At 57.7% G+C, this 12,669-nt stretch overlaps 1 protein-coding gene across 2 annotated transcripts in view; it reads left to right on the top strand.

The window, feature by feature from the left end:
- Positions 1-12,669, top strand: part of ZDHHC14 (zinc finger DHHC-type palmitoyltransferase 14) — a 258,037-nt gene that overhangs the window by 243,124 nt on the left and 2,244 nt on the right. For both annotated transcript variants that reach the window (XM_062186976.1, XM_062186977.1), the window contains exon 8: positions 2,944-3,046. In XM_062186976.1, the coding sequence (XP_062042960.1) occupies positions 2,944-3,046 (103 nt within the window). The remainder of the gene's footprint in view (positions 1-2,943; positions 3,047-12,669) is intronic.

Genomic DNA, 12,669 nt, shown 5'->3' on the forward strand with positions numbered 1-12,669 from the left:
ATTGTAAGTGGACCAGCCGGGTCCCAAACCAGCGCCCATAGGGGATGCCAGCGCCTCATGCCAGGCCATCAACCTGCTGTGCCACAGCGCTGGCCCCATATGCACGGATTTCAAAAAACTTTTGTACCAACATCCGCTCATCTTCTGATCCCAATTTCCGAGAGCTTTTTGAAGTACCTCCTGTATTCCAAGACCATTCGTTACTGGTGTTGGGTCGTTGTTGCTTGGACTCATCCGCAGTGCTACTGAGGGACAAGAAGTTGGTCATTTTCCAGCTCTGGCCTAGAAATATGGTTCCCACTACAGCCATCCCCATCCCTCCTGCTCCCCCTACCCCACCCCACTGATACCACACTCCCAGAATGCTGCAGACCCTCATGTAACATGGCGCAGTATAAAGGGCTGTCTCTCAACCCGGGTTAAGCCGCCACTCGGGACTCCTGCATCCCTCATCAGAGTGCGTGCTTTGAGACTTGGCCCCTCCGCTTCTGATCCAGCTTCCTGCCGGTGCACCTGCGGGGCAGCAGAGGTGGTCCAAGAAGTCATCATCAGTCAATCAATCTCTCTCTCTCCCTTTCAAATAAGCAATTCGTTTTTAAAAGGGGGAGGCACGGTATTTGCATATAACCCACACCACACACATCCTCCTCTGTGCTCTAAGTCATCTCCTTCAAATCCTGACACAGCGTAAATGCCATGACAACGGCGCTTAGACTGTGTCCCTTGGGGGTGATGACAAGGAAAGCGGTGCGCGTGTTCAGTGCACATGTATTTTCTGCCCTGAATATTTTCAGTCCACAGTTGGGCGAGCCCACAGATGTGGAAACAGGCTGCAGAAGGCCTGCTGTGGACCACACTACCCCCAAGTTAGGGGGTGTCCAGCACCCCTAACCTGCCCCTCAGAACCTGCTCTGAGGGGGCCTGGCAGGAGGGGACAGGCAAGACCTCCAGGTGCAGGGGCCACCTGGGCATTCCAGCCGCTCCTCACCCGGGGACTCTGTCGGGGCTCCATAGGCTGACAGCTCCGCGGAAAGACTGGACTTTACCCTGTGTGTTTGTGCAGAGTGGGGTCAGGCCATGAAGTAGGAGGAGCCTGGGCCGAGTGTCAGAGCCTCCGCTCCCCTCCTGATCCAGGGCAGGATGGAGAAGGCTCCCACTCTGCCCAAACGGCTCTCCCTGCTCCTCACTCCTGCTTCGCCTCGTTTATGGAGTGAATTCTATCCCAGCCAAAAATGTCCTTCCACAAGTAGATTGCATTTGCCACTTGGACCGTGTTCTTTCCCAAATCCAAGTTCCTTGAGGGGACATTTCTCTAGAACGGCCCCCAGCACCCCCTGAATTGCTGCTCAGCGGTGAACTGAGGTGTGTTAAAGGGTTTGTTCGAACGGTTCAACGCGCCAGGCCACCAGTGTTCAGGGGACACAGAAGCAGGTGCCACGGAGCCGCAGGCTTGTCTGCATGACGCCATGCGCGGTCCCCAGCTAGAAGCTGCCTGGTGGATTCTGATAGCTGAGACCCCGTACGCTGCTTTGCGATTCTGGAGCCGCCTGTCTGGGACAGGCCCCGGGACCTGCACAGGAAAGGGGCCGCTCCGCTCGCACCTGGCTCGCAAGCTCCCCGGGAACGGCAGAAGCCAGAGGGGGTGGTGTTCGTCTCTCGGCTGCCTCATCCAACCCCTGTCCTCAGGGGGGCCAGGACATGGCCCGGGTGCCCCAACCTGGGCCGCCCGCTAACGCGGGGACAGACCACATGCTTGTGTCTCCTCCAGCCTGCTCTTGAGTGGCGCATGGTATACTGGGAAGTGTCCTGTGGGTCTCGCTGGTGGCCTGTGTGCCAGGAGCGCGAGGACCCACATTCAGCTCCCGCATGGTGTCACAGAAGTGTGAGAGATGGGCAGCTGGGGAGGGGGCCTCCTGCCAGTCTTCCAGGGGAATGTCAGTGTCAGGCCTCCTTGGACTGGCCTCGGGGGTCCAACCAGTGGTAAGAACTCACTTGGCCGCTAGCCACTGGCCACGTGTTGTCACCCAGCTCCATGCAAAGTGCAATGTCCCCACCAAGGGTGCGGTCTCATGGTCACGGGGCTGTCAGGTTCGAAAGTGCATGGTGAAGGCTCTGAGGGCACCCAGGAGCGGATACCAGGTGCGATCCGTTCTAAATGGTAGGCAGAAGCAGAGTGTGGACAGATAGCAAGGATGGGCAGATGGACACCATGTGCAGGGCCCGAGGCAGGGTGGGGCCGGGCTTGTCAGGGGAGGACCTGAGTGTGCACGTGAGGATGAGGAGGGGCTCGTGACCTCGGGGAGGACCAGGGGCTGGGGGGAGACCTCCCTAGGTCTGAGGGTCGCAGTTGTGACCAGGCGGGAGGCAAGCAGGTGCCGGCTGTTTCTCCCCCTGTCCCGACAGCCTCTCCCAGACAAGCTCTCTCTGCCCTGGTGAAACGCCCCGAGGTCCCCCAGTCTGATTCTCTCCAAAATTATGTCATTCCGGTGAATCAGAGCTCCCGAGTCACTGAGCGGGGACACTTCCCACCCCTCAACCTGACTGCAGTGAGGAGGCCCTGGGGTCTTTGAGGCCGGCCTCACCCTCCTGAGAGTATCCCTGGAGACCCCCTGTTGCATCCCTGCCCCTGTGCAGGCCTCTGCCCAGTGCAGCCCTCTGGGACAGCAGGGGCCGGGGGGAGGCGGCTCTCTCCAGGTAGTGTAGGCCCAAGCCCTGCATTCCTAGGGTGCCATCACCAGGAGCCATGCTGGCCTGGCTGGCAGCAGCGGCAAGTTCCTGCGTCAGGGTTTGGAGGCCAGGGGCTGGCGTCGGGGCGTCGGCAGGGCCCGGCTGTCTCCCAGACTCCGAGGAGGGCCTTCCCCGCCTCTTCCAGCCGCTGGGGGCTGCTAGAGGCCCTGGCTGTCTTCACTCATCCTCCTGTGCACGCCTCTTCTCTCGTTGCAGCCTGATTGACAGGAGAGGGTACATCCAGCCCGACACCCCGCAGCCAGCAGCGCCCTCCAACGGGATCACCATGTACGGGGCCACGCAGTCTCAGAGCGACATGGTAGGGCCCCTGGGCTGGGGCTGCCACTGCCCGAGGAGGCTTGCTTCTACTGCTGTGGTCACTAACCCTGGGAACAGACCACGCCCCCTGGCGGGAGGGAGGGCCACTGGCGCCCGAGGGAGGAAGAAGGGACCAGAGAAGGAAAGCAGCCGATGAGTTTGGCTGGCTCTTAGGAGGGGGACGCACGTGCGCCACACCCCTGTCCCCAAACAGCTCGAGACAGCCTGGTGGGACGCCTCCCCCTGCGCTGTCCCTGCCCCTCACTTCTCTAAGTGTGGAGTGCATGGCGCCACCAGGTCTCCCTGCTTTACCTTAGCGTGAATCCTCAGACAGGTGTTCATTCTCTCACAGCAGTCTGAGGGAGGCGTCTCCGAAGCGTGTGTGCGTGCGTGCGTGCGTGCCTGCGTGTGTCCTGTGTCCAAAGGGGAGAGAGGAACGTGGGATCTGTTTCTGTGTTGCGAGTGGGAGACTCTGGGCAGGCAGCAGTATCCACAGCACCCAAAACCACAGCGTGGCCGGGTCCCGACCTCCAGTGCCTTGGGATCCCCTGGGTGTCTGGAAGGTGAGAGGGCCTCGCTGGGGAAGTCCCCGTATGTGTATAGAGGACCCCACCTCCCGGCCCTCCAGCCCCGTCCACCCTGGGCAGAGCTGACTCAGCCACCGCAGAGCCTGGGACAGATCACAGATGCAGGGGGCGAGCAGGGGCGGCGGCAGACCACGGGGGCCTGCAGCTCGAGAGTCGTCCACTAGGGAACCGTTTCCCGCAGCATGGCCCTGGGGCCACGTCACTGCCATGGAGTCTCCCGCCTGGCTAGCGGTGGTGTCTGCGTGTCTCGCTCTCCTTTGCTTTGCCAGCAGGCGGATCTTCTCTCAAAGCAAAGGTGTGCACACGTCACATCCCGGCCAGTCCCCTCCGTGTGCAACCAGACATCTGCTTGTCCTGTCCCCTACACACGTGACCCTGGAGCCCCCCCCCCCATGGTTTTCTGAAGAGGAAAATGAGGACAGAGAACAAGAGACAGGCTCCCCGGAAAGGGGGTACATGTACCAAGCACCAGCTGTGTTCAAGGCAGATGATCAGGGTCTCCTTTCATCCGGAGCCAACTGCGGAAACAGTTTTAGAAGAGGCTGGTCATGCACCCCAGGGGCCAAGCTCAGTGTGTGGACGCCGGCACCTGCGTTCACCTTGCAGACAGCACTCCTTCAAGTTCATGGGCGCCGAGGACAAGCGCCCACGCTCAGAAGCCTTGCCAAGCCTCTCACAGTGCACGAGGAATGCCCAGTGTGGGCAGAGTTCACCGGAAGTCTGGCCATGGCCCACACTGTAGGCCACCTCGCATTCAGGAGCTCTGCCTGACCTCCTACTATGGGTGGAGAACTCAAAGGGGGCCAGGGGTGTGGGGTTTCTAGGGTGCAGTGTCCCAAGGGGGCCGAGAGTCAGGGGCATCACGGAACCCCAGGCAGGAAGGAGCACCACGACCCTTCCCTAGAGGTCACCTCTGCAGGTCTACAGGCTGGGCAAAGCCAGCGGGCACGACTCCCCGGCACTGTGCACTCTGCACTTACAACGTGAAGGCTGTCTACCTGCATTGTGCCCCGTACGCCACTGAGGGTCAGGGTGAGCTGGGACAGAATCCAGGGACTGTTCTACAGAGCACCAGCTGGGTGCCTGTGTGGCTAGCAGCCAGGGCAGGGTTGACAAAGGAGACAGGGAGGCCATTTCACTCTGTGGCCGATCAGATTCCCCAGGGACTGCAGGTCAGGGTGTGCACCGTCGTGTTAGGCTGCAGTTGCCTGTCCTTGTGGGAAGCGGTCTGCCTCACTATGGACCTGAGGTGTACTTAGTCTTGCTGGGGGTGGTCCGTAGGGGCCCGTGGCCCCAGGCCACCCACTCAGGCCGACAGGGAACTCAGACGCCTTGCTGGCTGTACCACACACGCCTGAGTAGAGGTGGACATTGCCTTGCCAGCCCCGCACACACAGGCCAGAGAGCATCTCAGACCCCTTTCTGCAGAGTGTACAGAGAGGGCTCAGAAAGCACGTGGCTGCCGAGAGGCGAGCAAGACTCGGGTCTGTCCCAGGAGCCACACCGGCAGGTGACAGTGACGTCTGACAGCTGTGCCCTGTGAGCTCAGACACAGGACACTGCCCGGAGTCCCAGAACTGGGGTCCCTCCCGAAAGCCCAGGAGCGCTACAGGAAGGAAACCCTACACAGGCGAGTCCCTTGGTCCACCTTCTCCCGGTCACAAACGAAACTTCCAGGTGAGCACCGCTCCAGGTTCAGGAGCAACACCGAACCCTGAGTCACATCCCTGAGCCAGGACATTCCCGGCAGTGGTGACCCCTGCGCAGGGATGCCTGTTCACCTGGGGAGCACCTTCATGTCCGCCGCCCGACCGTAAGCTGCCTTCCTTATCCCTCTCTAAGAAAGTCGGAAATCAGTCGTGCAGAGAGCAGGCTGCCGCCACTTAGTAGCTGAGCAACCCTGACTGTCCCCACCCATGAAATGGGAACACTGACAAGTGTGCCTAGTAGGGTCTCCGAGAAGCAAACACCTTAACGTGCACTTAGCCCGTTGCCCAGCGGAGCGGTTCTCTGTAGTGTTGGCTGTTATTGTTACTGTCGGTGTCATCTCCCAGGTATGCATGGGAGGCCAGGTCAGCCAGAGCAACTGTGTCCTCTCTGAGTAGCAGGACAGCAGTGGTCATGGCTGGAGTGAGGAAGGAGACTCGGACGGGAGATGAGGCGCCCGTCAGTGAGCTCCCATCACCAACTCCCTCTGCCTCCGGTCCTCAGTTCTCCCCGTCTGCGCAGTGGGAGCTGGGAGTGATTTGTAGCTAATGTCCTTTCCAGCTCTGCCTGTGAGTGCATCTCCCATCTTTGCAGATCAGCTGGGTGAGGAGAGCAGGACACCATCTCCGTCCCCACCCACAGGAGAGAGCCCCCTCCTCCTAGAAGACGATCAGTGGGGACCTCCTGCTCTCCCCCCTCTCCCAGCAGGCCTGAGACAGGAAGCCAGCCCTTGCTGCACGAGGGGGGTTGGCCATGGCCTGCAGCTCAGAACTCCCCTGGAGCAAGCTCGTGCTTGGCTTTTCCTGTTGGGCTCTCATTGCTTGTGTTTCCGTGTCAGATCTCACTTGGTCGCCAGTGTGATCCTGGCTGTGTGTTGCTGGATTTGGTTTGCTAGCATTTTGTTGAGGATTTTTGCATGTATCTTCATAAGAGATACCATCTAGATTTTTTTTAAAAAGATGTATTTATTTATTTGAAACTCAAAGTTACAGAGAGAGAGAAAAAGAGAGAGATGGAGAGATCTATCCACTGGTTCACTCCTCATATGGCTGCAATGGCCAGGGCTGGTCCAAGCTGAAGCCAGAAGCCAGGAGCCAAGGGCTTCCTCTCCATCTCCCACGTGGGTGGCAGGGGCCCAAGCACTTGCACCATCTTCTGCTGCTTTTCCTATCAGAGAGTTGGGTTGGGAGTGGAGCAGCCAGGACAGGAACCAGAGCCCATGGGGGATGCCGGCATCACAAGCTGAGGCTTTACCCGCTGTGCCACCACACTGGCCGCTGCCTGCGTTATTTTTTCATGTGAGGTCTTTGTCCAGTGTTGGTATCAGGAAGTAATATTGACCTCCCAGAGTGAGTCGGGAAGGGTTTCTCTCCCTTCTGTCTTGTGAGGAGTCGGTGAGGAACTGGTGTTAGTTTTCCTTTCGAGGTCTGAAGGAATCACAAGGAAGCTGTCGGTCTGGAGGCTTCCTCGATGAGTAGTTTCTGATCACTGACTTGCTCTGAGCTTGTTATAGGTCTACTCAGACTTTCTATTTCTTCATGTGTCAGTTTCAGTGGTGTGTGTGTGTGTGTTTTGGGGATTTCATCTCAGTTGTCTAATTTGTTGCCATTTTGTCATAGGCTTTATGCTAACATTGTTTGATGTTGGAAGTAGGAAAAAAGGAAGAAAAGCTTAAAAAGTTTTAAAAATGAGAGTAATTTGTAAAAGTGGGGGGGAAGGAGCAGATGTAGCCAAAAACTTCAGTGAGCGTAAACAAGCCCATGAATTAGCCCCAGGGGGAAATCAGTGTTTCATGTGTTTTTTTCCCTAACAGTCTATGAAATGCATGTAACTCTGCCAGCCAAGGGAGCTGGGAACCTCTAGCAAAGTGGATTCCAGCGCGGGTCACAGGTCCTGTCTGTTTGCTTTGCTTTCTTCCCCTTGGAGTAATGTTAGGGCCAAGAGAAATAGACACATTCCGAGCGATTTCCAGGGATTGTCAAAAAACGGAAACACAAGCTGAACTATTTCTAGACTGAGAGCCAGCCTGGTTCTCTGGGGGCAGTTGGGACATTCCTCCCTCTAGCTTGCTCAGGCTGCCTGGAGCAGACCCCAACCAAGACCGTCACAGAGTGAGCCAGCGCACGGTGGCCAGCAGGGACCCAACCCCCCCAGGTTTTCAGGTCTCTGGTACAGCGTAGATGTCAAGCAGCACCCTCGCCCCCCAGCACGAGAAACAAGTGGCCCAGCAAATCGCCAAGCAATCCATCCTCTTTCTCTTTATTCTCTCTTTCATTTTGGGAATAGAGTTAGAGCTCATAGTCAATGCGAAAGTTCTCGTGTTCTGATCCCTCATTAAACAGGGGAGAAAAGTGAGTCCACAAACCTTCTGCTGAATTAGCCGGGGCCGTAGGGGTGAAGGTCAAGCCATTCTAGGAAGGGGACCAGGGCTCCACGGCAGTCCTTGGCTGACAGCCGGCCCAGTGCTGGCTAACCACGTCCCTGCGAGGACCTTCCATCCAGTCCCGCAGCAGCCTGTGAGCTGTCCCCAGGTGACAAATGGCGAAAAGGGGCTTTACATAGGACCTTGGTCAAAGTCACACAACCAGCAGCTTGGAGCCTACATGCTCTCCCACCAGGGTGGTGGGAGAAGACCCCCTTGGCCCCTGGCCCTGCTTCTGGGAGCTGAGGAAACGACTTCCTATAGCGCTGTGTCTCTGGGCGCGGGGCACCCATCAGACCTACAGCACTGACATCAGAGCCTGGTTAGGTCAGAATCCAGGCTGGGGCTCAAGCAGTGGGTGTGTCCTAGCCCTGGGGGTGATTTAAATGGGCTCAGAACCATCACCAGAGCCTTGACATTCCCTCGAGATCTCCAGAAGCTTGAGTTGCAGGGAACGGTTTCGAGCCGATGTTTGCTTTGACACAAAGGAAGTTTCTTTTAGCTCACGTGTGGCTGAACCGACACATGGTCTAGTCAGTGAAAAGAGAACAGGCCAGAGCAGTGGCGGAGCCTGTGAGACAGCTGTCCCGTGTGACCAGGAAGCAGGGGCGACGGTGTCAGGGCCTGTGGAGGGTACAGCAGGCATTGTACCAAGACAGCTGTGGCAGGGGAAGGTACCTGCTCACCAGCTCAGATTTTGTTCTGTGAGCAGCAGGAAGCCGTCACAGAGACCCAAGTGACCAGGTAACTCTCTCCTGGGCTAGGAGACTTGCTTGTGTTCATCATCTGATTCCACCTCATATGCTGGAAGATTACTTTTTGAAAAAAGGATTTACTGGGGCCGGCACTGTGGCCCCAATAGTGGATAAAGCCGCTGCCTGCAATGCCGACATCCCATATGGGTGCCGGTTCAAGTCCTGGCTATTCCAATTCCAATCCAGCTCTCTGCTATGGCCTGGGAAAGCAGTGGAAGATGGTCTAAGTTCTTAGGCTCCTGCACCCGTGTGGGAGACACAGAGGAAGCTCTTGGCTCCTGGCTTTAGATTGGCACAGCTCCAGCCATTGCAGCCATTTGGGGAGTGAACCAGTGGATAGAAGACCTCTCTCTCTCTTTACCTCTGCTACTCTGTAACTCTGCCTTTCAAATAAATAAATAATTTTTTAAGGATTTATTTATCTGAAAAGTAGAGTGATACAGAGAGAGAGGGAGAGAGAGATCTGTCTGATGGTTCACTGCCCAAATGTCCACAGAAGCAAGGCTTGGACCAGGTCGAAGCCAGGAATTTCATCCATGTCTGTCTCCCACGTGGCTGTCAGGAACCTGTGTGCTTGGGCCATCCTTTGCCATCTCCAAGGTGCGTAAGCAGGGAGCTGGACTGGAAGCAGGGGAGCCAGGACTCAAACCGGCACTCCAGTATAAGGGAGAGGGGCATTCAAGCAGTGGCGTCACCTGCTGTGGCACAGTCCCCACCTCTGGAAGATTACTTTTCTGATCAGCATTTATTGCCTCTCCCTAAGCTCCTCCCACCTCTGCCAACTCCACACCCACCCAGTCTTTGTCTAATGGGGATCTAGTGAGGGCACCAGAAGAGGATAATCCCGAAAGATAACTGAAGGAGGCGCTTTGCAAGTAGCCAGAGCTGAGCACTCCACTCGGTGGGGGATGGCTGTGAGCAGGTGCACGCTCAGGGCTCCAGCTTGGGCACTGTGACGTCCAGAGCACGCAAGTGCTGCTGCCGTAACCCCAGCTGTCGCTTCTGTCACCTGAGCACCTGTGGGTGCCCAGGGAGCCTGACCGGGGTTGTGTAGAGATAACCCCAGTGCTCGGGGGAGGGGGGTTCACTGTTGCTATTTGCCTCGCTGTTGGCTCTCACGGTCACCTTAGGACCGGGAGGTCCCTTCTAGGATGGCGTGGACACGCACGGTCCAATGTCTGGTGCACTTGCCTCACGGGCAGCATCAGGGTCACCGGTGCTGGTGCTCACGGCCACATCAGTGCTGGGATCTGTTTTAGAGAATCATTCACTCTGTACTGACCCTAAGGTCTGCTGTGTTTACATCCGCCTTAACCCTGCGCCAGCACAGGACTGAACCAGCGGTTGCCTGACTTACACTCGTGCTCCAGAACTCCCCACACCGAATCTGAGAAATCAGGGACAGCAGCAAGCGTGGCTTCCACAGTCTGCAGGGACACCGTGGAGTAAGAACAAGACGCCCCCCTCCTGACTCCGCTCTGCGTGGCAGGTGGACTTTGGGAGTCTGTGGCTTGTGGGGACGGAACGAGTATTTGGAAGACCCCAGCACAGGGCCAGGGCCTCACGACCAAGCAGGAGTGAACGATGCCCAGCTCCAGGACGTTAGACGGAATCAGAACAGCAGAAGGAAACCATTCAGAAAACGGCCGGCTTTGCTCTCGGAGTTTAATCTGCATACGAGGTTCACTTCTGACCAAAAGTCAGCCGAGGGTGAGACAGAACGCACTCCAACATGAGCCGTTTGACTCGGAAATCTGCAGGAACAAAAAGCGATCTCTCCTTGCTTAGAAATGCAACCTTGAGGGCGAAGGCGTGTGACGTCGGGGCATCTGGTGCGGATGTCTCTAAAGGTTGTTTTGGGGCTGGGAGCCTGACTTTCTGTTTGCTGTCCACAGTGGATGGACCGTCCCTGCAAAAACAATCTGGGAGCTTGATGTTTTCCCCTCAAGATTATGTAACTGGTTCCATCCGTGAGAGCAGAGCCCGGCTTCTCGGTATTGGCTGGAACGCGCCGCCCGCCACCAAATCCTAAGTGCAGAAGCAAGCGGGGATGTCTCCCTCTGCTGGTGGGAGACTGAACTGTCTTCAGAGGAAAAGCCAGCAAGGCGAGGTAGTGGAGTAAGAGGAAGCAGGTTCAAAGTGAGACAAAGCAGAGGAACAAGAGGAGAGAGGGTAGGACAGGTGGGGAAGTGGGAGAGAAGCCGATACGGGGAAAGGGGCAGAACTGATGAGGCCAGAGGGGCATCGAGTAGGGAAATCAGGAGGGGTCCGGTGAGAATTAGAAGCGAAGGTTAAAGAACGAAAGGAGGAGAGGTACAGGAATAGTTTTCGAGAGTCCTCTCCACAGGAACCCTAGAGACCCTGGTCATTTCCTCATAGGTTCCCGAGTGGGCGGTGAGACGCCGGAGGTCCATCCGCCCTTCGTCCCTGGCCTTTGCAAGGTGGAAGGTGACCACTCACCGTGACTTTCTTAAGAGTGAGGTCAGATGTCCCCCGATCTTTGGATCTCTGAGTGTCTTTCTAAGATGGAGGAGTTCAGTGCAGGCGGAGTTGGGATGGGAGAATTCTGCATTCCAGCGGGCAGGGCGTGGTGTCGTGTCTGGTGAGCGTCAGAGTCCTGGGCTCGGCCACTGCGGGCCGTGGGTGAGTGAGCAGTGCCCCCCGGGGGGTGGTTTTCTAACCGGAATCAGGGTGAATGTGCCCAACTATTTTCAAGGTTATGGGATGCATGAGGATTTCGACTCTCGGGGTCTAAATAAATACCTCGTGAGTATCCCGGCCACCAGCCCCCGCTGGGGAGGGTGCAGAGAGCAAGTTAATTACACTGCAGGGAGACACCCCCAGCTGTGCTGGGCCAGTCTAAGTTGAGGAGGTGCTGGAAGGTCAAGTTCAGAATAGCCCCTTGGGAGGATTTCTGAGTGACTGCTAGATTTCTACAGTGACCTGGCTCGGGTGTAGCTTCCCCCTTCACCTGCATTTTGTCCTTTTTCGTTGTTAAGCCCCTTGACAGACCGGTGAGGGTTTTCGCCCAGGGCCCTGGGCAGCGAGGCTGCTGCAGTGTTGGCTGCAGTAACCGCGGAGTCGTGAGTCTGGCGCTGGCGTGGGCAGGAGTGCACGCAGCTGGGGCCTGGCTGGGGCCGGAGACAGGGTGCAGGGCGGAGCCCAGGGAGGGCGCTGGGCCAGTCCACCCCTCCCTCGGGCTGTGCTCTGCTTAGGATGTCTGCCGCCGAGTCTCTGAAGGCACCTCCAGCCCCTCTCCCACGAACACCTGCTGTCTGGAACTCCCCTGACCGCTGCTGGGTTCTGCTGGGTGCCCAGGGGCTCTGGGCGAGGCTTAGGTGGGAGGGGAGCCATCAGGGTAGAGGAAAGGGATGGCTGATGGGGTGTACCCGTAGAAGGAAGAACATGAGCGTGGGGAGGAAGCGGAGGGCGGGGAGGGTAAGGGGAGCCCGCCTCGCCCCTCTCACTCAAACCACGTGACCTTGGACATCTTCTGAGTCTGGGAGCCACTCAGCAGTAATTGGACTGATCCCTAAAAGAGCATTTGCCAGTTAGTTTTCAATAACAATAATAATAATAATCATCATGGAAGGCTGTCTCCAGGCCAGCAGAGACCTGCACATCTAATCTGTAGTTCCTCGTTCCTGGGACCTGGCACCACCGCCTGGATGGACACCGTTAGGACGAGGGAGGGCTCCGGAAGGCAAGGTCGGAAACCGGATTCCGCCAGCAGGAAAGGCCCTGGATTCCGAGATGGGTTCACTGGCAAGGCCCTGGGCTCAGAGGCCGCCCTGCAGGAAGTCCACCAGCAAGAGCCCTAATGGAGGATTCCCGTAGAACATCATTTGCCAAGCACAGCCGGTCCCAGCCCCAGCAGAGCCACCCGCACTGGCTGTTTGACCAGCGAGGCTGCTCTCACCCTGCCCTGGCCTGTGGAGCAGAGCCGAGTGGCCTGCCCAGGCCCTGGTGACCGCGGGTGACGGCCTTCCTGCTCACCCTCACCCTGAGCTGAGAACCCCTGCTGGGGCTGCGGCAACAGGAGAGTGGGGTGGGCCCCAGTCCCAAGCAACAGTGCACAGTCCTGCCGTAGCCCTCGAGTTCCAGCCAAGAGGCCAAGGACACTGACAAGGCAGCCACTGTCTTGGGCAGACAC

Source organism: Lepus europaeus, chromosome 3 (genome assembly GCF_033115175.1).
Source record: "Lepus europaeus isolate LE1 chromosome 3, mLepTim1.pri, whole genome shotgun sequence".
NCBI classification, from domain to species: Eukaryota; Metazoa; Chordata; class Mammalia; order Lagomorpha; family Leporidae; genus Lepus; species Lepus europaeus.